Raw genomic sequence first — 26,719 nt, 5'->3', positions numbered from 1 at the left:
TTTAAAAAGTCATTAAAGGAACATTGTCTAAACACTCTCTCCAAACTGTAGAAAATTAACTTTTAAAACAGCAGAAAATCTTTCTACATGCATACACTTTATTCTGTCCCATAAGTAGTGAACACTTCATTTTCCAGGGACTAGTTCAGTGGTGTTCACAGTACCTGATAGCTTGCTTTCTTTTGTCCTAGTCAAATAACATCTAATCCCTGATCTAACATAGACAGTGATGCCTGAATTGGAGAATATTTCCCTGTAGGCAAGTTGGAAGAATCCTTGAATCTTGTTTAAATCCTCAAGAACTTGGTCTCTTCATTCTAACTGTATTGGTCCTCTTAGTAAACACTTCTCCTTTATTTGGCATCGGACTAGCTTCACTTTAGGATTCTGCTGTCACTGCTTCCCAGATTCTTGCTGATTGACCTATGAAGTCAGGGGTATCTTAACAAAACCCCTGTACTGTAACTGGATGCTCCAATGGTTTGCGATGGACTCTTTATCCCTTCTTAAAGCCCAATACTGTGTCACCCTGAATCACACAAGTCCTCTATCCAGGTAGGAATGCTAACTAGCCAACCTTTAGACCTCCAACTTGCCAGCGTACCTGCTGCCACTATCCCCTAATCTTTAGCAGCCAAATCACTCAAGCCAATCAGAATCGAAAAGAATGGCACTGGAAAAGCACCCGTGAAGGGCTTATGCCTGAAATGTCAACTCTCCTGGTCCTCAAATGTTGCCTGACCTGCTGTGCTTTTCCAGCGCAACATTTTTCGACTCTGATCTCCAGCATCTACAGTCCTCAATTTCTTCAAGCCTGTTATCAGTCTGAATTTTGAATGGAATCATTTCCTCCACTGAACCCTCAGTGAACAAGACAGTTTCAAGTTTGAAACACTAATGTACTTGCATGTTCACAACATTCCTCAGATTATGCTGTCTGCCCCCTTGATGTAACTCTGTTTTGATGTAACGCAATAATTCCGTTCCCACGATTCCACATCATCAGAAAGTTGTATTATAGCAGCACCATTCAAACCAATGGGATTGGAGTTGCATTAGAGCCAATACATATAAGGAAAGTTTGTGTTCTACAAATAATGGTCTAAATTCTTCAGTTGCGTTACAGCCAATTTGCCCTGAAGAAACATGCGTTATATCAGAATTGACTGTACAAAGATGCGATGTGTCTTTGTTCCCCTCTGTTCTTCCACCTCTTTTTGAATGCACACTAAGATAACAATGATTCAGATCGGATTATTGTGGATCGTTGAGCTACTTTATTTGACAGCAGGTAATTGAGCTTTTAAAGGTCATCCAATATTTTTTAAGAAGTGAAATTGGTATAACTTATTTTTGAAATAATACAAGAGAATACATCTCCCCTCATCTGTTCATTGTCTTATCTGACAGCAAGTCTTTCCAGCATTTCAAGCCAACTTCCATCAACAAAAGCTATTCTAGCTTTCCTTTATAATAAACCTGATTACCCTTGTGACCTTTCTGCCTCAAAAGGCTTTTTCCCCTATCCCGTGATCCAGTTTCTATTTGTATCTCCCCTTTTAGACTAATGAGTGTTGTAGTCTGATAGTTATACTTGCCTAATAATCTAGAAGTTGAATTCAGATCCCAGCAGAGCAAAATGTAACATTTAATTCAATTAATCTTATAATTTGTAGGTTTACACCACAAAATGACAATGAAAGTTGTTTGATTATTCTAAAAAAGCAACTGACTCAATTCCTTTGAATCTATCACATCACTCTGGTCTGGTATACACTGTCTACAATCACATTTGGATGAGCAGTAATTACAGCATTGCTGACGTTGCGTGCATCCCAGGAACGATTGAAATGAGAATAGATTAAGTGAAAAAGGTGTGAGATATTTTTGAGCATGCAGACAAGCTTAACAATTTAGTTATTGCTTAGGACAAACTAATTTCATTTAATAATCCTCTTTTAATTTAATTTATTAAGCTCTGAAACTAAAAGGTAGCCTCAGTAATAGTATCAATGAAACTAGGGCTGTTGTAGCGCAGTGGTAGTGTCCCTATCTACGAGCTGAGAGGTTCTAGTCTCACCTACTTCAGAGGTGTGTAAAATGTCTTTGAAAAGGTCGATTAGAAAATATCTATGAAACTATCATTGCTGCAAAGCAAATTGCTGCATTTGGTTTATTAATGCCATTTATGGAAGAAAGTATGTTTTCCTTAACTGGTCTGGGCTATGTCTGACTCCAGTTCCACATCAATGTGGCTGGCTCCTAAAGGCCTTTAGAAATAGCCTAACAAGCTACTAATATCAAGCATTTTTAGAATAATTAACAAATGCTGGCATTGTCAGCGATGTCCACACCCCATGAATAATTATCACAAACACATTTTATATTGCCCATTTTGTGAAGCTTTTGTTTGGAAAAGTGACTACCTAAAATCCCATTTATACCAGTATAGAATTAAGTGAAGCTAAGATAGTTTTGGGTATTAATCTATGTCCCATTAAATAACCTTAGATTTGAAGCATTTAGTGATATTTCATTATTTTTACATTTCTATAAGCAACTTTACATCTAAGTGTAAAACTGACACAAATGTTTTCTTTATATCATGATAGGATGCAAATATCATTGCTTTTCTAAAAGCACAATGAATGTCTGCTTGAAGATTGGCTGAAATGGGTTCTTATTCTAAAACTGATATTATCGCAATGTATTACATCCCAATTTCTCCACAGCATCATGAAAACAATTGTCTAATCTATGGGTATGGAGCTGTATTACTCATTCAGCCTATAATTTGTTGCTATTAGAATGCCAGAATTAATACAGTTTGAAGTTTTGTGAGTTAGAGCAGCACATTCATTTTTCAACTGCTAAATTCCAATTCTGAGGGGTTTGGAAACTCTCAAAGTATTTTCCATACTTCGTGGTTGAGATCATCAATTATGGGGTTTTCCTAGTCATCTGAGTCACACGTATCACAGATTTTATTCCCAGAAACAAATCAAATTGTGGAGGATGTAGGTATATTTATTAGATTATTTTACTTATTTAGGCAGAACATTTTTAGCTTAACTAGAAATTTGGAAATTGTAAATTCAGCTTGTGTGGAATTGGGATTCCTGATTTATTTTCGCAAGATAAAATGTAATTTATTATGGAGTTAATTTGATTTGGAAACTCTCATTAAAAATACATGTGTAGGTAATATTTAACAGAAGGTGAATCATACAGCTGGGAACTTTAACTGTTTTCCTAATGTGCATGTTGGTAAAATGTTGTCAAAGGCCTAAAATTCAAAATAGCCTTGTATCAGCCTCATGTTGCACAGAACGTACATTTTTCTTCAGTATCTTTTTCTCAGAATGTGGGTGTCACTGGTTAGGCTAGCGCATATTGCTAATCTCAAATTGTTCTGAGGAGGTGGAGCTGAACTAACTTCTTGAACCACTGCAGTCTATTGCAGTGTCAGTACACCCATGGTGTTGTTATGGAGGGAGCACTGAAGACTTGGTTTATAATTTCTTCCAGATTGCTGTAATATAGTGGCCTTACACTGAAGTTTGCCATTGACTGCATGCACTTCAGAAACTTGTGGTGCATCAATGTAATGGAAGCTTGCCATTCGTACCATATAATTTCAAATTTACAATTGATTGGAAACGAATCAGTACTTAAAGCTGTTTAATAACTCTACCAGATTGAAATCTATTTTTGGTGTGATGAAAGTGGACTTGGTATAATCATCTTTTACAAGCAGTATAAGCCATTGTAGATGTAAAATCTATGGATTTGGAATAGGAAGCTGATATCTGGTAGTTTTGTCATTTCCTATTTGACTGAAATTGATCAAAATGAATAATTGTCCATGCTTCCACTGCAGTTCTTGGCTACCTGCACCCTACCCTTAACTAAACTACCAGTAGGAGAGGATATTGTCTATCACATAGTGAGAAGACCAAAAAATTTGCAACATAAATTTCTGCGTCCGAGAATTTGTTCAAATACAGCCCAGGGAAAGTGAATGAAATCTTTGCAAGCATTCTGTGTAATGAATTCAAGCAGTCTTATGTCTTTTCTAGATGACTATAAACTTTGGGGCATAAACATAGCAGGAGTAGGTTGTTCAGCTCCTTGAGCCTGCTCTGCATTTGATAGGATCAAGGCTGACCTAATTGTCATCTCAACACCACTTTTCCCTCTGCCCCTGACACTCTTGTCTATCCAAAATACAGCAAATGTTTTATTAAGCAACACCCATGTGACCAGGAATGTGTCAATGGACCAAATATTTTGGTTGATCAAGGGGTCGATGTAATCAATGTAAAAACGTAACTAAATAATAGAAACATAATGTAGGGACTATAAACATCACTGTTATATGTTATTTACACCATAAAACATTAAATAATACAACTTTGCCTTATATGAAACTTACCAGCAGAGAGCCCTTTCACGCACCCTCAACTGACTATTCCCACATCACGGTATTTGCGGAGCAATTGATTCAAAATTGAATCAACTATTAATATTTTGTGTGGTCATTTGATTGAACAGGTATATTTACGTAGTCATACAGCATGGAAACAGACCCTTCAGTCCAACTTGTCCCTGCCAAACAGAGATCCCAAACTGATCCAGTCCCATTTGCCAGCATTTGGCCCACATCTCTCTAAACCCTTCCTATTCATGTATCCATCCAGTTGCCTTTTAAATGTCATAATTATACCTGCCTCCAGCATTACCTGTGACCGCTATTCCATACACGCACCACCCTCTGAGAAAAAGTTACCCCGCAGGTCCCTTTTAAATTTTTTTCCCTTTCACCTTAAACCAATGCTGTCTAGTTTTGGACTCTCTCCACCCTGGGAAAAATCACTTGGCTATTCACCCTATCCATGCCCCTCATGATTTTATAAACCTCTATAAGGTCACCTCTCAACTTCTGACACTCTAGAGGGGATAAAAACCCCAGCCTATTCAGCCTGTCCTTGTAGCTCAAATCCTTCAGTCCCGACATCATCCTTGTGAATCTTCTCTGAACCCTTTGAAGTTTAACAACAATTTTCCTACAGCAGGGAGACCGGAATTGAATGCAGCATTCTAAAAGTGGCCTCATCAATGTCCTGTACAGACGCAACATGACCTCTTAACTCCTATATTTAAGAAATTAGTAAAGGTGTAATTTCAATATGAAGGATTATTCAAAACTAATGACTTTTGAAAAATAAATCTGAGAATAATTCAATAAATAACTGTCAATTTTTACCAAGGAAAAGAGCAAAGATGTGTTTTATATATTCACCTGATGCATTCGGGGCAGAAGCAAAGCAAGAGAATATGTAATAAAAGGGAGTATACTGAATTCAAGATTAACAGCAGTTTGATCTTGGAGTCCAGAGATCATTGAAGATGTCAGGACAGGAAGGAAAACTTGCCTCTATTTGTCGAAGCACTTAATTTTAATGTCAAGGAAATTATCCTGAAACTACATGTAACTCCTCACAGCTGCAGTACACAAATGCAGTTTTGGTAACTATTGCAAGAGAAATATGCTTGCCCTTGGGAGGGTACCGAAGAAATTTACAAAGTTTTTGCTTGGATTGGTGAATTTTGTTTGAGGAAAGATCAGAATGACTGGGATTGTTTTGAACATAGGAGCTTAAGTGAAAATGAAATTTGTGCCTTGTTTTATGTTTCTGACACTTTAGCTGAAATTCTTATGATATGTAGTCCCAATCTTGCTTTATGCATATTTGGCCTTTAATTTACATATGCTTACATGTTTATTTCAGGTTCCTTAAGGCTGCACATCTGCTTCCTAAGGATATTTGTAATGTTATTGGCAAATATGTAAATAACATTTTCTAATTTGACTCACCATTTTGAGAAGCCAGTGTTGTTAAGCTACTGGCTACTACCGTATACTTAACTGATAAAAAAATTCAAGCAATGTCTTGGGAGGTATCCAAGACTGGTAAAGATGCAGTTTTGTGTTGGATTGTGTGGAACCGTTCAATGACAGGACCAATAGCTGACATGTTTCATGCTTTATTGTAAATTTTGAGACTAGAAAAGCATACTTGTCTATAATGAAGTCAATATTAAATTGTGATATTAAATTTTTTGTTAACTAGAGAGAGTACGTTTCTGGAATTGTAAGTACGATTCAACTTCCTTTGTGAATTGGGTTAGCTACAATGAATAGGGATTGTAATTAATTTAATCAGACTTTGATATTGAAGTAGTGATTTTTGTTTAATATAAAATGAAAATTAATTGAACCAACTATAAAATCTAATGTGGCATTTAACATAGCAACTGAAATGGTTTAGTGAGATTAATGACTAATTTAGTATGTGTATACAGGTCATTCTGCTATAAAATGACAGCTGTGTTCCTCTGCAACCTGGCACTATAGAAAGTCACACCATGGAAAACTGCTATAGAAAATCGTGTGGTAAAAGATTGCTACCAGAAAAATTCAGTAGAAATTTTGTGTTATCCAAACAACATCCACAATTCATCAATTGTGTTATAGCCAATTTGCCTAACAAAATGTGAACTATAGCAGAATGACCTGTATGTCCACTTGTTAAGAGGAAAGTTAGTTTTCAGGGTCAGATTGGCTGATGGAGCTTTCTGATGCCATGATGGACTACTCTCTTGACTGCTTAGAAAGGCAAACAGTACAGCAAAAGTAGAGGAAGCTACACCCATTTTTCTATGATGAGAAAGAAATGTCCATTCATTGTATGATTTTGCCACCATCTATTCAGTTGCTCCCATACAACAGATTAATTTAAATTAAACTTTGCTCCACAGTGTCATGTTTACAGTATTATATTTACATGTTACATGCTTAAAAATAGCTTTTCCCAGGTATTTACATATCAAAACTGGGGTGAGGTTAAAGTGTTTGCAGGTTATGCAAGGCCCTCTTTATTTAAATCATATTTCTGAACCAATTCTCTATCCATTATCAAGACTTCAAAAAAAATTATGAGGTCCTCTGTATTTAGAATTTATTAGACTAGTTGCACAAAGTATTACATGCCAAATATCTGTAAGAAACTAAGTTTTATTTGCTGATTTTCAGCAGCAGCCATACTTTTATGTGTACATTGAGAGTTTCTGACATTTGAGCAATTACTGAAGAAAGGTTAACCATTTGAAGTCGTCCAAGCTTGCGTATTCTTACACTTCTGGGAACTGTATGGAAGAAGAAGTACCGTTAATTGCTTTTTTAAAAACATGAAACACATAAAGGATTACTCATAATGTCGGGTCCTCCCTGTAGTAGTGTGAGTCAGCAAAGCCAGCGACCAGTTTTCCATGAGGCTTTGAATGGAAACTGTTAAATTGCAGCTATTCTGCAATAAAGCTGCTTTAACGTCAGACTTGTAATTTATTCACATCTCTGGCATGCAGTTGAAATTGCAAGGGCAGCCAGAAAGCAGTACGCTAGAAGAAGCTACCAGAATTCTGCTGCTGCTCTGTCTGGGATCAGTATACATAATGCTGAAATGGTGGCTATGCACGGATATCTGCTGACTGCTTTGTAATGTTATGGATTGGATTCGGTGAAACAATAATTGATGCCTAAAACAGGAAATTAGCTGTTCTGGATTGTAAACTTGAACTGGCAGACTGACAGAAGCTTGACTTCAAGCACATGGGAAAATACACAGACGGCGGCATTTTCTTTACTGCAGTCACAGGATTGAAGATTAAAGCTTCAGTATTTTAGTCAGTTACCTGAAGGAAATTAAGTGTCTGCTGCCTTGGGAAGTCTGTATTCAAGATTTTTCAAGATATTTCCAGTTTCTTCTTTGGTGCTGTTGAAGTGAACTGGCCTGCACGTTTCCAGCTCATTGAATTTCTTGTCGGAGTTTCTGCAGTGACTAGCTGTTGGAGAAAAGTGACTGCTTGGCACAGTACAATCGCCAATGGAGTAATAGATGTGCTTTGTTTCTGGGTCACACTTGCATATTCCACATTATTTTACGAGCTGTGCTATCTTTTTTGTGTTCATGGTTTCTTTCTCTCTTTTTTCCTCTTTCTCTTTGTCGCTCTCTTGCTCTCATCTGGCCTGTGTTTGATTATACTGCGGTGGAGTCAATTAAATGAATCTTCATGTGAAATTGTTTTGTACTTTCTCCTGGGTTCTGCTTCGGCTGATGAAAACCTATTGATTAGGAATATAAATTTTGAAGCCTTCTGATATGGAAAATGCACATTTCTCTATGTTTAAAAATCAGTGAAAATCTAAACCACATGATTTGCCTGCTTTTCTGTTTAAGGAATGGTGTCATGTCACCCATAACAACAGCTACGCTGCATAGAGGATACTCTGTCAAATAAGGATACCTGTTCAGCAGTATTAGTTGGCACTAGCATTGAGTTTACACTCGGAACTACTTATGTAAACCATATTGATAAAACTGGCACACAATTTCCAGCATAGTCACTTGTTCTCAGTGACAAGATAGGATTGTTGTTTTCCATCAAAAAGTGCAGGTGTTGTCTGTGAATCAAAGGTTATAAAAGTAGTCTGTAAACAGGGGATCGGATGAGCCGAGTGTGTATTGTTGTTCTGGAGGAGGTGGACGATGAATCTCCTATTACTACTTCTAAAAAGCGTCAGGAAAAGTACGAGGATGTGTCAAAGTCACTTCCACCTGAAGATGGAAGGGTGAGCATATCTCAGCTTGTCTAAATATATCTGTAACTGTATGGCGTCAGCTTCAATCTGAAAAAATATATAAATCCAGTTTTATCTGTTTTCTTAATATGTTTGTTACTTGAAAAATAAGAAAATGTGGAGAGTCCTAACAATTGCGTCTTAAGGTTTGGCATCCGAGGATAATAAGCTGAATAAGTTGCATGTATCAACATTGTTTAATCAAATTGTGTAACAGCAGTTTCCAGAAGTCTTGACCATATTTCAGAGTAAATTCATACTGCATATTACATTTCCCATTGACATTTGAATGTTAGGGACCCTACATACAATTGCTATTATGTATGTGATCCATATTTGTCAATTAGTGATGTCTCAGTCATATGGTGAGTTATTTTTATGTGTATAATCTTAACTTTCTTTCAATATTGCAGCCACCACTGGTTCAAGCTATTTTTAATGGAGATCCTGATGAAGTCCGCAGTCTAATTTTCAAAAAAGAGGATGTTAATGTCCAGGTAAGTGTAATTTGATTGTTTGCCAGAGGCCAACTCCCACTGCAGTGACCATCCTCTCCAACACCCCCTCAGGTGTCATTGTGCATCACGAAAGTGTTTGTGGACTCTTGGTCTTCAGTTGCTATAGAAGTGACTTGAAAAGCTAAAAGAGATCATCAGTACTTGGGTCTGAATTCTACATGGTGTTACTATCAATGATCAAAATTAATGAAATTTTCGGGTGAATAACCGAAATTCTGTTTAAAACATAACCGCTCTCACCAAAGTATACATGTATCTGCAGTCTCTTTTCCTTTTATTTTACCTATTTCCATATGTTCCAATGGTTTAGTAGGCTAGTTTGATGTGCTAACAAGTGTTGTTGATTATTGATCATGATTAAACCATTGGGTATACCAAAATCTGTTTCCTTACTCTGTCCTTCAGTTCCTTCCTATATTTAAGCAGGTGAGGAATTTGGTCACTGAGTCTCATCAGGATACTCAAGGACTTTTTGTCTCTTGCTAAAGGATTGCCTGTACCTCCTGTTGAAAATATACCAAATATCCTAAAGGAAATTACTTGTTTGAAAAGCCTTTAAGTTAAATGTTTGCCATTTTTAAGGCTAATTGTTGCAGTGATACTGGCCAAAATTCCAAACTGGTCAACTGGAGACCAGTTTTTAAAAGCAAGAGTCATCTATTCAAGTTCAACAGTCAATATTAAACTTTGTATAAATTATTCATTCTTTTGTTTCCGGTTTTTATATAGAAGTGTTTGGGATGAGGTTTAAATATGATTTCTGGAAATACCAGTACTAATTCTGTAGTTACTGTTTTTGCAACATTTATCAAGCTGCAAAAAAGTATTTTGTAATGTTTGGGAGTATTCTGCTTTTATGTCTTTAACTCCTTTATAAAGACCAATGGACATACAGACCAGGACAGCTTTTTATGCATCCATCTGCTAGTATTTTATTTAACATCGAACATTTCTTGTTTAAATTTTTTGTGCTTTTACATACAAAGAAAAATTGTGGTATTTAATATTTTGAACACAGACTTTTTGATTCTCTACAGCATGCATTTATTTAGTCTTGCTGGGGAAGGATACACGTCATGCCACCATCATCGCTTTGACCCCTTATTAATAAGTCAGTTTTGCTTCACCTCCTTGAAAAAGCTGAAAGGATTCTATTTAAACTTAGTATTAACTCATAATGTCAGTGATTAGCATGAAAATAAATCCTTCAAGAGGGACCAAATATGCCATTTACTTTAGCAATTTTACCTAATTGTTGAATTAAATAAAATATTACAAACACACTTTTTTTTATTGATAAATTTAGGCAATTTCTTTGTGAATTACTTACTTTTCTGAATTTAGTTAAGAATTCCTTTTTAATTATTTTTGGGAGATTAGAGATTTCCCCCTTATCCCGTGAATTAATTTAAAGTCAGAATCCACCTTTGTTTTCTGCTTAAGCTGAGTGCGGGTGAGAGTCATGACAACTCTGACTCTCTCTAAGTTGGCATTAAATTCAGATAATCAAGTATTGGAATAGGGAAGGCAGACTAATAGGTGGCTCCTATATAAAGTGTTCGAAACAATTTATGTACAGAGATAATTTTCACTTTCGTAATATTGAAACTTTTTCGCCTTTTTTCCCAGTCAGCTTCAGCCTGTTTGAAAAGCCTGTCATTCTAATCCAGTCAATCAATATTTTGAGTTTGAGCATTTAATTCTAAATTTTATTTTCATTTTTTGAAGAAAATGAGTAATTACAATGGTAACCATAACAAGGGAGCAGGTATGGCATCAATGCATAGAGTGGTCTTATTAGTCTTATATTTTCTTTTGAATTGACTGACTATGAACTGCTAAATTCAGCTTTGAGTTAGATTGTATTCGTTTATGGATATATTAGTACCGACATTTTGTTTTTTCATGTTCATAGAACATAGAAAAATACAGCGCAGTACAGGCCCTTTGGCCCTCGATGTTGCGCCGATCCAAGCCCACCTAACCTACACTAGCCCACTATCCTCCATATGCCTATCCAATGCCCGTTTAAATGCCCATAAAGAGGGAGAGTCCACCACTGCTACTGGCAGGGCATTCCATGAACTCACGACTCGTGAGTTCATGGAAATATAATTTCCTCGATAATGCTGCAACTTTTACTTTACCCGAATAAGTTTGTTCCAGCCAGGCCTTGTACAGGTTAGAATTGATCAAGTATCTGAATTGCTGGTATTTCACTCTGTTCCGATGGCCTTTGACTTTAGCCTGCTCCACTTAACAGATGGGAAGGCTCTCTGCTGGAAACCTTTATTCACTGTACAAATCAGGCTCAGGATTCTCGGGATCTTTCTCCTATTTTAACAATAGACCTGAGAAAGGAACCCATTGTTGCTTTCCCTTCAGGTCCATGAAGTGAGAGAAGCTGGAGTCAAACAAGACCAGCAACTACATTTTAATGTTTTATACAATGTATAAATTTGTGGGACAGGTGAATTAGAACCTCTTCAAAACCTCTTTCTACAAGTTATCTGTGTATTAGGATCAATTCCTTTGGTTCCTGGAAGTGACTCCCACTGCTTGAGATTTCCCATTCATCTATTTGGATGTCTGTTGCTGTTTGGCACTCCCACTGATCTCCCCAAATTTTAGATGGCAAACTGGCATGGGGCATGCAGGGGTTAAAATTGCTATTTAGGGGACAGTTTGCAAACCACCTCAGTTGCACAAATTTGAGCGGCACTGTGGCTCAGTGGTTAGCACTGGTACCTCTCAGTGCAGGGATCTGGGTTTGATTCCACCCTCAGGTGACTGCCTGTATGGAGTTTACACATTCTCCCTGTCTCTGTGTGGGTTTCCTCCCACAGTCTGAAGATGTGCAGGTTAGGTTGCTTGGCCAAGCTACATTGCCTGTGGTGTCCAGGGATGTGCAGGCAAGGTGGATCGGCCATGCGGAATGCAGGGTTACAGGGATAAGGTGGAGAGGTGTGTCTGGCTGGGATGCTCTTCGGAGGGTCAGTGTAACTTGATGTGCTGAATGGCCTGCTTCGACACTGTAGGAATTCTATGAAATTAACATCTGGGCATTTTGTTTTAATTTCTTCTTTCCGATTCATTCTTCTAAATTATTTAATTACATACAGTGCTTTACAAAGCTTGGGTAGCTGCAAACCTTTAGTTTATTAATAATGCTACGACATAGATATTTGAAACGCAAAGTCAGACATCCTCAAGTAACCTGTAAATTCCAGTGCTGATGAACACACATCAACTGAAAATGCAGATTACAAATCTTCTAAACTTGTTTGCATATAAGTGCAATTATTTACAAGCATCATCAAACATGGTACATGTTGCTATATTTTTACCACAATTTGACTGTATCAGTTGGCTTACTGCCCGTGAGAAAGATACTTAAAGACGAACTAGAAAAACAACTAGAATGGAATTATAATGCACATTTCAGAGTGGTTATGCTTTTTCAACTTTACTTGTCTAATTATTTTATAAACAATAATGTAGTATTTGTAACCCTTTTTGGATTTTCCAAAAGACTTCAAGGTGGAACTGCACAGCAGGCTAATGATGTGTCCAATCATGTGGAGTCATGAGACAGACCACAGAATGTTTTGTAGCTAGCTGCTATTCAATGTAATATATAGGGTAGCTGGTGTCGAATCAGCACTGACTGCTTGATAAATGATTTTCATCTTGTGAATTGAAAGTAGTTTTACAGCATTAGGTAGTTAGAAGGGAATAGAATAAAATGTTAATAGGTTAGATGAAGAGGAGTGAATCATAGACCAGTTGAGTTCAATGACATAGTCCTGTGCTATATACTTGGATGTACCACAAAGAGACCATGAGCGATATTATAAATATGTGATGGAGAGCTAAAATGTAGATTTTGTCACTAAATATATGGAAAGCAACTTATTTAACTTTAGTCATAGGACAGTATAATGACTCTCGACAACCCGAAGCACCTGAACAATATGTATAGAATCATAGAGATTATAACATGTGAGAAAACTAATTTCGCTATGTGTACAATTCCCTATGTTAACGCAATGATATTAGTTTAAACCAAAGGTGGCGTTCTTTGTCTTCCTCTGCTTCAAATATAGATTCAATTCTGAAAATATGGAATAATCTGCCTCAGTCACTTTAAGACTAAGCATTTCATATTTTAGCCTGCTGTTTAAAAACAACTGTACTAGATTTTAGACATTAATAAATTGCTGACATAATTTATGTGGAAAATTTTCTTTCTCTTTTTCCAGTATGAACGCTTCAGAATTTTAAAAATGTTTGGTTAAATCACCTCCAATTTTCCCTGCCCTTTCACAATGCACAAACATCACCATTTTCCTCTTAACTAGGTTCCTATTCTGCAATCGTGCAGGTGCGACAATGTTGTTTGGCTTTAATGTTTTTTTCTATGAAGGGGTTCAAACAGAACACAATTTGTATGTTTCTTTCAGGATTGAACTTTTTTTTAACACGAGTATTTCACCATTTATTCTAAAACACAAAATTATGGAAATTATGTTGAAATAGCTCCACAGATGCCAGTATCCCTTCACCGAGTTACCTTTTATTTACATGTGGTGAGTTCCTGACACTGATCCAGCTCCCAGAGCCAGCTTTGAGTGAATAGGATGTCTGACACATCTGATCTTGTCTGTCAACCAAGGCTCCCTGATTGGACTAGATTAACAGCCCCAATCAGGGAGCTCATATTCTGAGGCCCACCTAGCTGACCTTGTTACAATCACTTCATCCCTCCCCTGAGTCTGAGGATGTAGACGAGTTTATTTTTTGTAGCTCCTTCTGGGAATTTTATCACTGGGTCAGGTTCCTCCAACTCTGCCTCTGATAGGGGCAGCACGTAACACACAGTAGCTCAGTTCTTGGGGCCCGGAGCATCTCAGAAGAGATTCTCTGTTGAGGTGGCAACATCTGCAGTGTCCATTTCGGATTCTGAGGTACCTTCAGCGCTTGATGGAAAGGAGCACCCACTTTTCCAGACAGTTAGAAAGACCGTCAAGGAGCTGGGCACGTTTTGCCGCCTCATTGTTTGATGCCATTTCACACATGCATGCCTCCCTGCTCCCAGGTGGTCCAGGAAGATAAACATTTAACCTAGTACAAAGTCTTTTCCTCATTAGTAGCTCTGCTGGAATTATTCCTGTAGTTGCATGAGGGGTGGTCCTATAATCAAATAGACACTGGGATAGTTTGGTGCCTAGTGAAGCTGATATCTAGTTAAGCCTGCATTCAAAAATTGGACTTCTCTTTCTGTCATGCCGTTGGATGATGGATGGTATGGAGGTGTCCTTGTATGTCAACCTTGGGAAATACGCAAATTTCTCACTGGTAAACAATACCCCTTTAGCTGTGACCAACACATCTGCATTGCAAAAGGTGCTCGCAGGTTTTTCTATTGTCATCCCCATGTTTGATGAAAGAACTCAAATGCATATCCAGCCACTTTGAGTGGGTGTCTATAATGACTAAGAGCATTGAGCTCATCAAAGGGTTTAGATTAGATTAGATTACTTACAGTGCGGAAACAGGCCCTTCGGCCCAACAAGTCCACACCGACCTGCCGAAGCACAACCCACCCATACCCCTACGTTTACCCTTTACCTAACACTACAGGCAATTTAGCATGGCCAATTCACCTTACCTGCACATCTTTGGACTGTGGGGGGAAACCGGAACACCCGGAGGAAACCCACGCAGACACAGGGAGAATGTGCAAACTCCACACAGTCAGTCGCCTGAGTCGGGAATTGAACCCGGGTCTCTGGCGCTGTGAGGCAGCAGTGCTAACCGCTGTGCCACCGTGCCGCCCACAACATGCAGTTGAGTCCATTGTTTATCCAGCCGTTCCCACAAATGCTACTGTTGGTAATTTTTGTCCTTGCTGGCACTCAGGGTAGTGCCCCACCAATGTGCCTTTGTCTGCATCCAACCCTGGCTACAAGACATAACTTCTCACTAATGTCTTCATTTTGGAAATCCCAGGATAACTTTGGGGGAGTTCAGCCAGTATCTGGCGGCAATCACTTCGGGCAATCACTCTTGCTCCCCATAATAATGTGCTGTCCTCTATTGTGATCTAATCTGTCTGGCTCCACAAAGATTGCATTTCTGGTTGTGATGGCCCTTGTCATTCCCCCATTGCCACCAGCTATTTAAGTTTTGCCAGGACTGGATCTCTGAGTCCAAAATCTGACGTCGTCAGCTATGACTAAAACTGTGTCCAGTGTGCTGTGACCGCTGGTATATTTGCTAGTGGGAGGCAGCTCAGTGCATCTGTGTTTGTTACTTGGCCTCCTAGGTGGTGTTCCAATTTGAATTATTTACATTTACAATTACAGCTCACTGCTGAATTCGGTCTGATGCCATGGTCCTCTTTATGTAAGTCTAGCAGGGATTTATGGTTCATAACTATTACAAATTTGCATTCATAAAGGCATTGTTGGAACATCCTGACTTCAATTATGGCTGCCAAACTTTTTTTCTCTATCTGGGTGTATTTACACTCTGCATTAGCCAAAGTCCTGGATGCATACACTATGGGTTTTTCTCTCTTTGGACCCCCTCTGAGCTAATACTACTGCGATGCCATACAGAGAGGTATCGCATGTCAATACCAGATTTCGCTTGGGATCATGCCAACACCTTAGAGAATGAAAACTCTTTCTTCACTTCCTTGAAAGCTATGGCTTAGCTCCCTGACGTTTTCTAAGGCTTACCTTTTTTTTAAAAGAGTTGATGCAGAGGTACCAGGATGGAGGCCAGGTCATATTTGAACTTACCATAAAAATTCATCAGTCCAAGGAAAGACCTAAGATCTGGTTTGGATGTGAGAGTTGGGGCACTTTTTGATCACTCACTTTATCTTCCAAGGGGTGTAACCCAGTTTTGTTGACTGTGAAGCCTAAGTAGATCACTTGGGGTTCCAGGGATACAGATTGTTGCCTTCTCTAAGGCCTGCACTCACCTGGGAGAAACATTGAAGGGCTATGTCCAAATTCTCTAAGTGCTCCTTATTGATCTTCTCTGGCACATCATCTAGATAAACGGTGACCTGGGAAGACCTCAGTGGACAATGTTCTCCATTGTCCACTGAAAAATTGCACAGACTGTCGATATCCCATGTGAAAGTTTTGTGTATTAGTATAAACCCTTATGGGTACTAATTTTAGCATACTTCAGGGAATCCACATCTAACCACAACTGCATTTACGCATGGCTTATGTTCTGCTTAATGAAGGAAAGCAACCCCCACCCACCGGCCCCTAAAACTGCCAGCTTTGCATATAAAAATCCTCTGTGCAAAGGATTAGGTATTTACCAAAGCTGCAAAAAGCAGTTTTCATTTGTTTAAAATCTTCAAACAGGCGAACCAATCCATCAGGCTTCACAATCGGTACAACTGGTGCTGCCCTTGCCGCAAACTGGACTGGTTTGATTATTCTTTACTTCCCAGTCTTCTGATTGCTGCCCATAAAGCAAATGGCACTCATATTCTCTGATGTCTACCTGGCAGACTTTGTTGAAATCAACACACATTTGGCTTTCTTTTAATGCAATCTCACATTTGACTCTCAGCAAACTTGAGATAATATGTTGCTGTCTATATCCCAACATGTAATAAGTCCTGTTCATTTATCAACCATGTGTTCACTGACCTGCACTAGCTTATTATGGTTAAGTAATGCTTTAACTTTAATATGTTTGTGTTTAACTTCAAATCCTTCTGTGTTCTTTCCTCTCCTGAACTTTAACTCCTGTAGCCCTGCAACCATCAATGATTTGTGTGATCCTTTTATTCTGACCTCTCAACACCTCCGATTTTAATTGCTCTACCAATTGTAGCCATGCCAACAGTTACCTAGGCCAAAAGTTCTGGAACTTGCCCATTCCACACCCTCCCAATCTCTTTCCCCCTTTCTACTTTGCCTTTGACCTGATCAGGCACTCCATAACTTACTACTTGGTCAAAGCTTTGGTTATCTGACCCAATTCCTCCATATGGTAGGTTGTCGTCTTCTGTTTTATGCTGCTCCTGTGATGGGCCTTATGACATTTTATTGCTTTAAAGTACAATATAAATATAAGTTTTTATACTTTGGCTAGCAGCAAATTATGCTGAGACCACTGTTCATTCATGTACTAATGCATGCACACTTTAATTCTTTTGATTTTCTTCTCAAAGTGAACACCAAACAGTGCTAAAAATTACACAACATCAGGTTATAGTCCAACAGGTTTAATTGGAAGCACACTAGTATGCTTTAAATTAAACCTGTTGGGCTATAACCTGGTGTTGTGATTTTTAACTTTGTACACCCCAGTCCAACACCAGCATCTCCAAATCATGACTATACAGTGCATATTTGTTATCTACCTATTCCACAATCTGCACTTATATAGTCCTTCATGATCACCTCATTGCTTTTAACATCTGAATTGACCACTTTATGGGTTTTTTTTGATGTCCTTGTGCCCTTAAATATTTTAAATAGTTAATATTTGGTTTTACCATCTCATAACCATTGAATTTTGATTGCTACTGAAAGCTGTTAAAAATGGGAATTGGGGAACATCTGCTTGTGATATTTTATTGGTGCAGGTTGAAAAGTATGTCTTAGAACAAGATGAATTTCAAAAAATTGATAGTTATTGTGATTATCCCTGAGTGATCTGAGAAGTTAAGTACCTCCAAAATAGGCAATTAGAATTATTTACATAAATGGGAAAAGTGATTTGATGTATTGAATTTGATTTTTAATTTGATATTTTGCATTAAGTAACAAATTAAATGCCTGCTGTTATTTCTTTTGCTTTTATTGGGTGGATTTTTAAAAAATAAGTATGGTTTTATATTTGCATCTGTGTTTGTTTGCATCAAACAATTTTTTATTCTAGAATAATGCAAATCATGGATACGCCCAAAAAATGTACCTCAAAACCAATTTAAGACGAGCAAGAATAGTGCAAAAATGTGACTCATTGGTTGGCCAGTCCAACCTATGGTGTCTCAAAGTCTGTCAGTAATATTTAACAATTGGTAATTTGGTGCAGTGGAGTCTATACTCCATAATTAATCCTAAACAAATTCCAAGACTTTGATATCACCAGTTCAGACTGGTTTAAGACTATTTATGATCTTGGTTCTAATTACTCATCAGAAAATGATTGTTAAATAATTACTAATCAGAGATAATTTTGATACTTGTATTTGGTGAGCAACAGATTGTTGAAACTGCTGCGTAGGCAAACCCAATGTTTTTGAATAGTAGATGTACGATTGCTTTGAAGATTTTTTTTTAAATTGCATTATAATGGTTAAGTGCTGGCATTCAAGTAGAGTAAGGAATTTTATTTGTATATGTGTGTTCTGCTCTTAATGCCAAGCAGTTTAATTTAATCATCAAAGTCAATTTTGTTAGCACTAATTTCTAGTTTCATGTTTTGTCCATCATTTCATTTCCATTTCCGGAATATTTTCATGTTTGTTTTGAATTTTGAGGAATGGATTTTCTCACTAACTTCAGTCCTGTGTAAACCAGGAAGGTGTGAGCAGATTACACCAAATTTCAATTTTGCAAAGTAGATATTAGAAATATGAATTTTGGAGTCCATTGTGAAGGATGAGATTCCTGAATACTTGGAAAAAATGCTATCGTAAAGTAGTGCAAAGTCAGCATGGCTTCATCAAGGGGAGGTCATGCCTGACGAATTTATTGGAATTCTTCACGGAGATAATGAGCAGGTTAGACCAAATGAGTCAATGGATGTTATCTATCTGGACTTTGAGAATGCCTTTTGATAAGGTGCCGCACAGGAAGCTGCTGAGTAAGGGTCCATGGTGTTAGAGGCCAGATACTAGCATGGATTGGCTGTCTGGCAGAAGGCAGAGAATGTGGATAAAAGGGACCTTCTCAGGATGGAAGCCGGTGGCTAGTGGTGTTCCACGAGGGTCGGCTTTGGGACCACAACGTTTTACTCTATACATTAATGATTTGGATGAAAGAACTGAAGGCATTCTGATTAAGTTTGTAGATTATACAAAGATCGATGGAGGGGCAGGTAGTGTTGAGGAGGTTGCAGAAAGATTTAGACAGGCTAGGAGAGTGGGCAAAAAAGTGGCCGATGAAATACAATGTGGGAAAGTGTGAGGTCATGCACTTCAGTAGGAAGAATAGAGACGTGGGGAGAAAATTCAGAAATCTGAAATGCAAAGGTACTTGGGAGCCCCAGTCCAGGACTCCCAGAAGGCAAACTTACAGGTTGAGCCGGTAATTAGGAAGGCAATACAATGTTGTCATTCATCTCATGAGGACTGGAGTATAAAAGCAGGGATATATTTGAGGCTTTATAAGGCAAGGTCAGACCACATTTAAAGTATTGTGAACAATTTTGGACCCAGTACCTCAGGAATGATGTGTTGGCCCTGAAGCAGGTCCAGAGGAGGTTCACGAGAATGATCCCAGGAGTGAAAGGTTTAACATTTGAGGAATGTATGAGGACTCTGGGACTATATTCGATGGTGTTTAGAAGGATGGCAGAGATCTGATTGAAACTTAAAGAATACTAATGGCCTGGACAGACTGGACGTTGGGAAGGTGTTTCGATTGGCTGGGGAGACGAGGACCCGAAAGCACAGTCTTAGGGAAGACCTTTTAGAATGGATAGAATAAGGAGAAATTTCTTTAGACAGAGAGTGATGAATCTGTGGAATTCATTGCCACAGAAGGCTGTGGAGGCCAGGTCATATAGTTTATTTAAAACTGAGATAACTTCTTGATTGCCAAGTGGATCTAAGGTTATGGGGAGAGGGTGGGAAAATAGGGTTGAAAAACCTATCAGCCATGATTGAATGGCAGAGCAGATTTGATTGGCTGGATGGCTTAATTTCTGCTCCTATGTCTTATTGAATTTTGAGGTAAGGAAGGAAAATAATTGTTCTTTGATTCTACTAAGAATGAATGAGTCAGTTAGAGACTGTTGAATCTTTGTCAATGCACTGTTTATGTGGAGAGGCAGAGGAAGCACTGAAAGGAGAAAAAAGAAAAAGTAAATTTAAAGAGCACTGGAAGTATTAATCCATTAGCAAAGGGTGAGTGTGTTTGTTGTACAGATTGGTAGGAATTGTATGAATTGACGGGCTTTTTTCTAATATCCTGTTCATGTATACAAAAGAAATGTTCAGAAGTTGCAAAATTTTCATCATATTTTATGGAGCACGAGGAGTAGGTGAGAGTTAGATGTTACTTTGGATTAATCAAGTAGCTAAGAAATGTGGAGCGTGCAGTTTTGATGCTGAACTGTGAGCAGCTAATTTTCCTTACAAATAATGGTTCTCTTCATAAAATATGCCATTTTCATAGTTGCCCTATTTTCTTAAATGAAATGATGGAAGTAGGTTTGAGTTACAAAGCATGGAAGTAGGTTTTTCTTAAATTTCATATAAAAACCTGACCAGTGAAAGGTTTAACATTCACTTTGTATGTGGTATTTTGAAAATACTTGGATGAGGAAATTGGTCATTTATAATTTGAATAATAAATAGACATTGCCTTTTTTCCTTCTTAATATCTCGGGCATATGTTGTGTGTTTTTAAAAGTCTCTGTTTTAATTCAGAATTTCCCTGCATTGTATATCCTGATGATGACTGTAATAGCAAGTTGTATTTATATTATGTCTTTAGCATAATAAAATACTTCATAAAAACATTGTAAAGCAATGTTTGACATTGAGCTAGGTTGACTGAAAATAGTGACCGTGACACAGCTGGCCTGAAGGGCTGAATGGCCTACTCTTCCTCCTATTCCATATGTTGTGTCTTAGAGGAGCAAATAAAGATGGAGAGGCTAGGGAAGTAATTCTGGAGTTTAGAACAGGTAACTGAAGGCATTGTTACTAAAGTTTGCATGATTAAAGTCAGTGATGCTCAAGACTGGAATGAGAGGAGTCCAGTTATCTTGGGGCAGTCAGACTACAGGGAGATTTGAAAACAAGGACGAGAATTGAAAATTGAGGTATTTCTTGACTGTGAGCCTATTTGTAAATCAAAAAGCAAAGTGCTGATCGTTGACTGAGATTTCTGTCTGAACTTGGCAATTGCTGTAGACTTTTGGATGACCTCAGGTTTACGGAAGCTGGAAGCCAGCCAGGATTCTTTAGAATATTCAAATTCAGAGGTAGGTTAACATTGAGTAAAAATTGAATTGAACCAGCCGGATAAGGCTACAGAGCAGATCAGAGGTTAGAAATTCTGATGCCAGTATTATAGCCCCTGAAGAAGGGCTTATGCCCGAAATGTCGATTCTCCTGTTCCTTGGATGCTGCCTGACCTGCTGCGCTTTTCCAGCAACACATTTTCAGCTCTGATCTCCAGCATCTGCAGTCCTCACTTTCTCCTGACTTCTCAAGCCCTGTGTTCTGTTTACAAGGCGTAAGTTGGCAGTATGATAAAATACTAGAATATACTTAGTGAGATGATTGCAACTCAAATAACACTTGGAACCTGACACCTTACAGGGCAAAGTAGCCAGCTTAATTGTCACCTCCTCTGTCATGTTCAACATACACTCCTTTCACCACTGGCACACGATGGCAGCAGTGTATGCCATCTATGAAATACTGCAACACTCACCAAGGTTCCTTCTAAAGCCATGATCTTTACCATCTAGAAGGACAGGGGTAACAAGTATAAGGAAGTGCCACCACTCTCTAGTTCCCTTCAAGCCATGCACAATGCTGAGTTGAAACTGATGTGATGCATTCTTGAAGATCAGCTACAGATGGAAATTATACAGTGAATAGCAGAATCCTTAAGATATACAGAGGCATCCGGGTGTGCAGGTCCACAAATCGCTAAAGGTGGCAGTGCAGGCACATAAGGTAGTTTAAAAAAAAGCTTATGACATGCTTTTTGGAAGGGGATTTAAGTATAAGAATAGACAGATTATGGTGCAACTTAAAACTTTAGTTAGGCTGCACTTGAAATATTGTGTACAGTTCTGGTCACCACACTACCAGAGGATGTGGATGCTTTGGAGAGCATACAGAAAAGGTTTACCAGGATGTTGTCTGGAATAGGGGATTTTAGCTGTGAAGAAAGTTTGGAAATTTTGGGTTTGTTTTCACTGGAACACAGGAGGTTGAGGGGTGATGTGATAGAAGTTTATAAGATTGCAAATTGCATGGATAGATATGAAGCTTTTTTCCAGGATGGAGGGGTCAATTACGAGGGGTCATGGGTTCAAGTTGCAAGGAGGTGGTGGTGGTGGGGGGAAGGTGGGGTGGGGGGGTAGAAGGTGCTGTTTGAAAGAGATGAGACACAAGCTTTTAGTACAAAGGGTGGTGAGTGCCTGAAACATATTGCCAGAGGAGATGTTGGAAGCAGACACAATAGCAGCATTTAAGAAGCACCTGGACAAATACATGAGTAGGAAAAGAGTAGAGGGATATGGATCCTGTAAATGAAGACCGTTTTAGTGCGAAAGGGCAAAATGTGTCAGTGCGGGCTTGGGGGCCAAATGGTCTGTTCCTGTGCTGTGTTGTTCTTTGTTCTATGCAATTTCTTTATTATCGCTGGATCAGATACTGTTCTAGGAGAAAGTGAGGTCTGTGGATGCTGGAGATCAGAGCTGAAAATGTGTTGCTGGAAAAGCGCAGCAGGTCAGGCAGCATCCAGGGAACAGGAGAATCGACGTTTCGGGCATAAGCCCTGAAGAAGGGCTTATGCCCGAAACGTCGATTCTCCTGTTCCCTGATGCTGCCTGACCTGCTGCACTTTTCCAGCAACACATTTTCAGCCCAGATACTGTTCTATACAATTTCCGTCCTTCTCAAAAGCATTGCGGGTTTCTGCAACCCATTGTCTACAGTAGTTCAAGAAGACATCTCAAAGCCATACTCTGAAGGACAATTTGGGATAGGCAATAAATGCTGGTCTTGATAGCTGAAACAGCCAGTGCCCATGGACAACATTGCCTGGATGACATCAAAGGTTGGGCTGCCATGGAAACTAGTTTTTATGACATACAAATGCCAGGCAATTGCCTGCTCCAACAGGAGAGACTCTGATCGTCTTCCCTAATATTTAATACTATAACATGAAAACATAAGAAATCGGAGCAGGAGTAGGCCATCTGGCCCCTTGAGCCTGCTCTGCCATTCAATAAGATCATGGCTGATCTTTTTGTGGACTCAGCTCCACTTGCCCGCCTACTCACCATATCTCTTAATTCCTTCACTGTTCAAAAATCTATCTTTGCCGTATAAAACATTCAACAAGGTATCCCCAACTGCTTCTCTAGGCAGGGAATTCCACAGATTCACAATCCTTTGAATGAAGACGTTCCTGCTCAACTCCCCCTTACTTTGAGGGTTTGCCCCCTAGTTCTAGTTTCACCTACCAGTGGAACTACCTCTTTATCTTATCTGTTCCCTTTGTAATTTTATATGTTTCTATAAGAACCACTTCATTCTTCTGAATTCCAATGTGTATGGTTCCAGTCTACTCAGTCTCTCCTCATAAACCATTCTTCTCAACTCTGGAATCAACCTGGTGAAACTCCTCTATACCCCCTCCAGTGCCAGTATATCCTTTCTCGAGTTGGGAAACGAAAACTGTAAGCCATACTCGAGGTTTGGCCTCACCAGCACACTGTTTTTAAACTCTATCACTCTAGCAGTAAAGGACAATATTCCGTTTGCCTTCTTAAATACTTCTAGCACCTGCAAACCAACTTCTTCTGATTCATGCACAAGGACACCCAGGCCCCTCTACACAGCAGCGTGCTGCGATTTTTCACCATTTAAGTAATCCATTTTGCTGTTACTCCTACCAAAATGGATGACCTCACATTTACCAACATTGTACTCCATCTGCCAGACTCTTGCCCACTCACTTAACATATCTATGTCTCTCTGCAGACTTTGTGTCCTCTGCACACTTTGCTCTACCACTTATCTTAATGTCATCTGTGAACTTTGGCACACTACACTTGGTCGAGGGTGTGGTACTGGAAAAGCACAGCAGGGCAGGCAGCATCTGAGAAGCAGGAGATTTGAGCAGGGATTTTCTATGGTGGAATTGGTCATCCTGGGAACAGGTGGAGGAATTGGGAATAAGGGATGGCATTTTTACAGGAGGCAGGGTGGCAGGAAGTGTAGTCCAGGTAGCTGTGCGAGTCTGTGGGTTTGTAGTAGATGTCCATGATTAGTTGGTTGCCAGAGATGGAGAGGCCCAGAAAGGGGAGGGATGTGTCTGAGGTTGTCCAGGTGAATTTGAGGTCGGGGTGAAAGGTGTTAGTGAAGTTGATGAACTGTTCAACCACCTCATCGGAGCACAAGGTAACTTATAGTCTTCGATGTAGCAGAGGAAAAGATGGGGAATGGTGCCGGTGTAGCTGCAGAAGATGGACTGTTCCACTTACCCAACAAAGAGGCAGGCGTAGCTGGAACCTATGTGGGTGCCTATGGCTACCCCTTTGGTTTGGAGGAAATGGGAGGATTGGAAGGAGAAGTTGTTAAGGGTGAGGACCAGTTCAGCCACGTGTCAAGGTATGCAGAGATGAGAGCAAACTGAGATAGTAGGGCGACTGGGGAAGTCAGGTTTGTGAATCTTCAGTAGGAGGTAGAATCGGGCGGCGCTGGGTTCATGGGCGATGAGGTTGGAGGCTGTGATTGGGAGATCCCCAGTGTGATGAGGTTGCGGATGGTCTGGGACATGATGGTTTGGTGATGGGAGGTGAGATCGTGGTTGAGGTGTCTGCAAGTTCACGCTTGGCTTCAGCTGTGTAGAGGTCAGTGAGCCAAACTATCACAGCTCCCCCCCGCACCACCACCACCACCTTCCCATTCCTATTTATCTCTTAGTCCCCCTCTCCCACCGTGGCTCACAATCCCCATTCCTGATGAAGGGCTTATGCCCAAAACATTGATTTTACAACTGCTTCAATGCTGTCTGACCTGCTGTGCTTTTCCAGCACCACACTCTCGACTCTGATCTCCAGCATCTGCAGTCCTCACTTTCTTCCAGTTAATTTTAACACTACACTTGGTCCCCTAAATTATCTATGTGAATTGTAAACAATCACTGAATCCCCCTCTATCAACATCCAGGGGGTGACATTAACCTGAAACAGACCTGGATTAGCCGTGAACATATAAGTGGATGGGATTTCTGCAGTGAGTGACTTGCTTCCTAACTTCCCAAAGTCTGACTTGTATCTATAAGGCAAAAGTCGGGGTGTGATTATAATACTGTCCAGTTGGCTGGATGAGTGTAGATCCAACAACACCTAAGAAGCTTGACACTATCTGAGACAAGACAACCTGCTTGATTGACACAGCATCCATTGTTTTCAGCATTTATTCTCTTCTATCAATGATATACAGCCCCTTTTCCTGTTAGGAATGTCTAACCTCTATGTAAACCATCTCACTGTGCTGGCCTCTCAACTTAATTGATTGTCATGATAATCTTATTAAGTATTCCCACAGCAACTCTGTCCTGCAATAAATCTCATTTAGCAGTCATTATTTTTCTCAATGATGTACACTGTTGTCTAATTCCTCAGTATCTTGCATTTTAAGTTCCAATAGTCTTGAGAACTTCAACTGTAATTTCCTCCAGCCATGAATATTTTCATTCTAAATATGCCATTCCTTCTGTGCATCTTCTATCCCAACTTCCAACTCTGAGTAACTACTGGTGATTATATCTTGGGCTCCTCGGTTCGTCTCTGTGAAATTCCATTTGTTTTCCACCTGTGCTTCCTTTCTTGTGAGAGTTTCCATAACCGCAACTTTTGGCCAGAATTTAGTCACCTTCACCTTTTATCTTCTCTGCTTTGCCTTGGTGCTCATTGTTTTGCAGTTCCAGAATGTACTTTGAGATCCTTTTCTATGTGACAGGTTTTAAAGAAGGAAGATGCTATTGTATCATGTCTTTCTCAAACTTGAGAAAGCTCAATGTTTTACAAGCAATGAAGGGTTTTTTGAAAAATTATCGCAATGCAAGGGATGAAGAAATACTTTTCAATGGTATGAAATTTCTCAAAGGACTTAATAACCTGTGAAGTACTTTTGAAGTGTAGTCCCTGTTGTATTTTAGGAAATGCAGCAGCTGATTTGCACGCAACTTGCTTCCACAAATAGCAAAGTGATAATGAGCACGTAATCTATTTTTTTTGTGAAGTTGATTGAGGAATGAATATTGGGCAAAACACCAGAGATAATTCCCCTGTGGTTCTTAATGTAAAGCCTGAGGATGTTGATCTGCAATCTTTTTAAATACAAGACCACTTTTTGAATTTAAGTGCAACCCAAGATGTACCCTGAAAAAAGAATAAACAGTTTATTTTTAGTGTGATGTAAGTATTGAACCAACTATATTTTATTTCCTCTACTCGCCAAGTTTCAAAGTGACTTGTGTCTGTACACTCTGCCAATGTCTTGAAGTTGAGGTTCTAGTTTGAGTGT

General features: G+C 39.1%; 1 protein-coding gene across 5 annotated transcripts in view; it reads left to right on the top strand.

Annotated features, from left to right (window-relative positions):
* The window catches only part of LOC122547144 (serine/threonine-protein phosphatase 6 regulatory ankyrin repeat subunit A-like), a 213,753-nt gene that overhangs the window by 68,031 nt on the left and 119,003 nt on the right, over positions 1-26,719 (top strand). For 2 of the 5 annotated variants that reach the window (XM_087987262.1, XM_087987261.1), the window contains one exon: positions 9,115-9,198. The exons of 1 other annotated variant lie outside the window; for it this stretch is intronic. In XM_087987262.1, coding sequence (XP_087843388.1) covers positions 9,115-9,198 — 84 coding nt within the window. Of the gene's footprint in view, positions 1-7,266; positions 8,693-9,114; positions 9,199-26,719 lie in introns of those variants that run through there. 2 more of the 5 variants (XR_015757218.1, XM_087987260.1) reach the window with 2 other exon arrangements.

Source organism: Chiloscyllium plagiosum, unplaced genomic scaffold (assembly GCF_037043375.1).
Source record: "Chiloscyllium plagiosum isolate Xiang-an unplaced genomic scaffold, Cpla_swu_hap1 HiC_scaffold_5, whole genome shotgun sequence".
NCBI lineage: Eukaryota > Metazoa > Chordata > Chondrichthyes > Orectolobiformes > Hemiscylliidae > Chiloscyllium > Chiloscyllium plagiosum.
The sequence above is the reverse complement of the archived record's forward strand: the minus strand, read 5'-3'. Positions and strand labels throughout refer to the sequence as shown.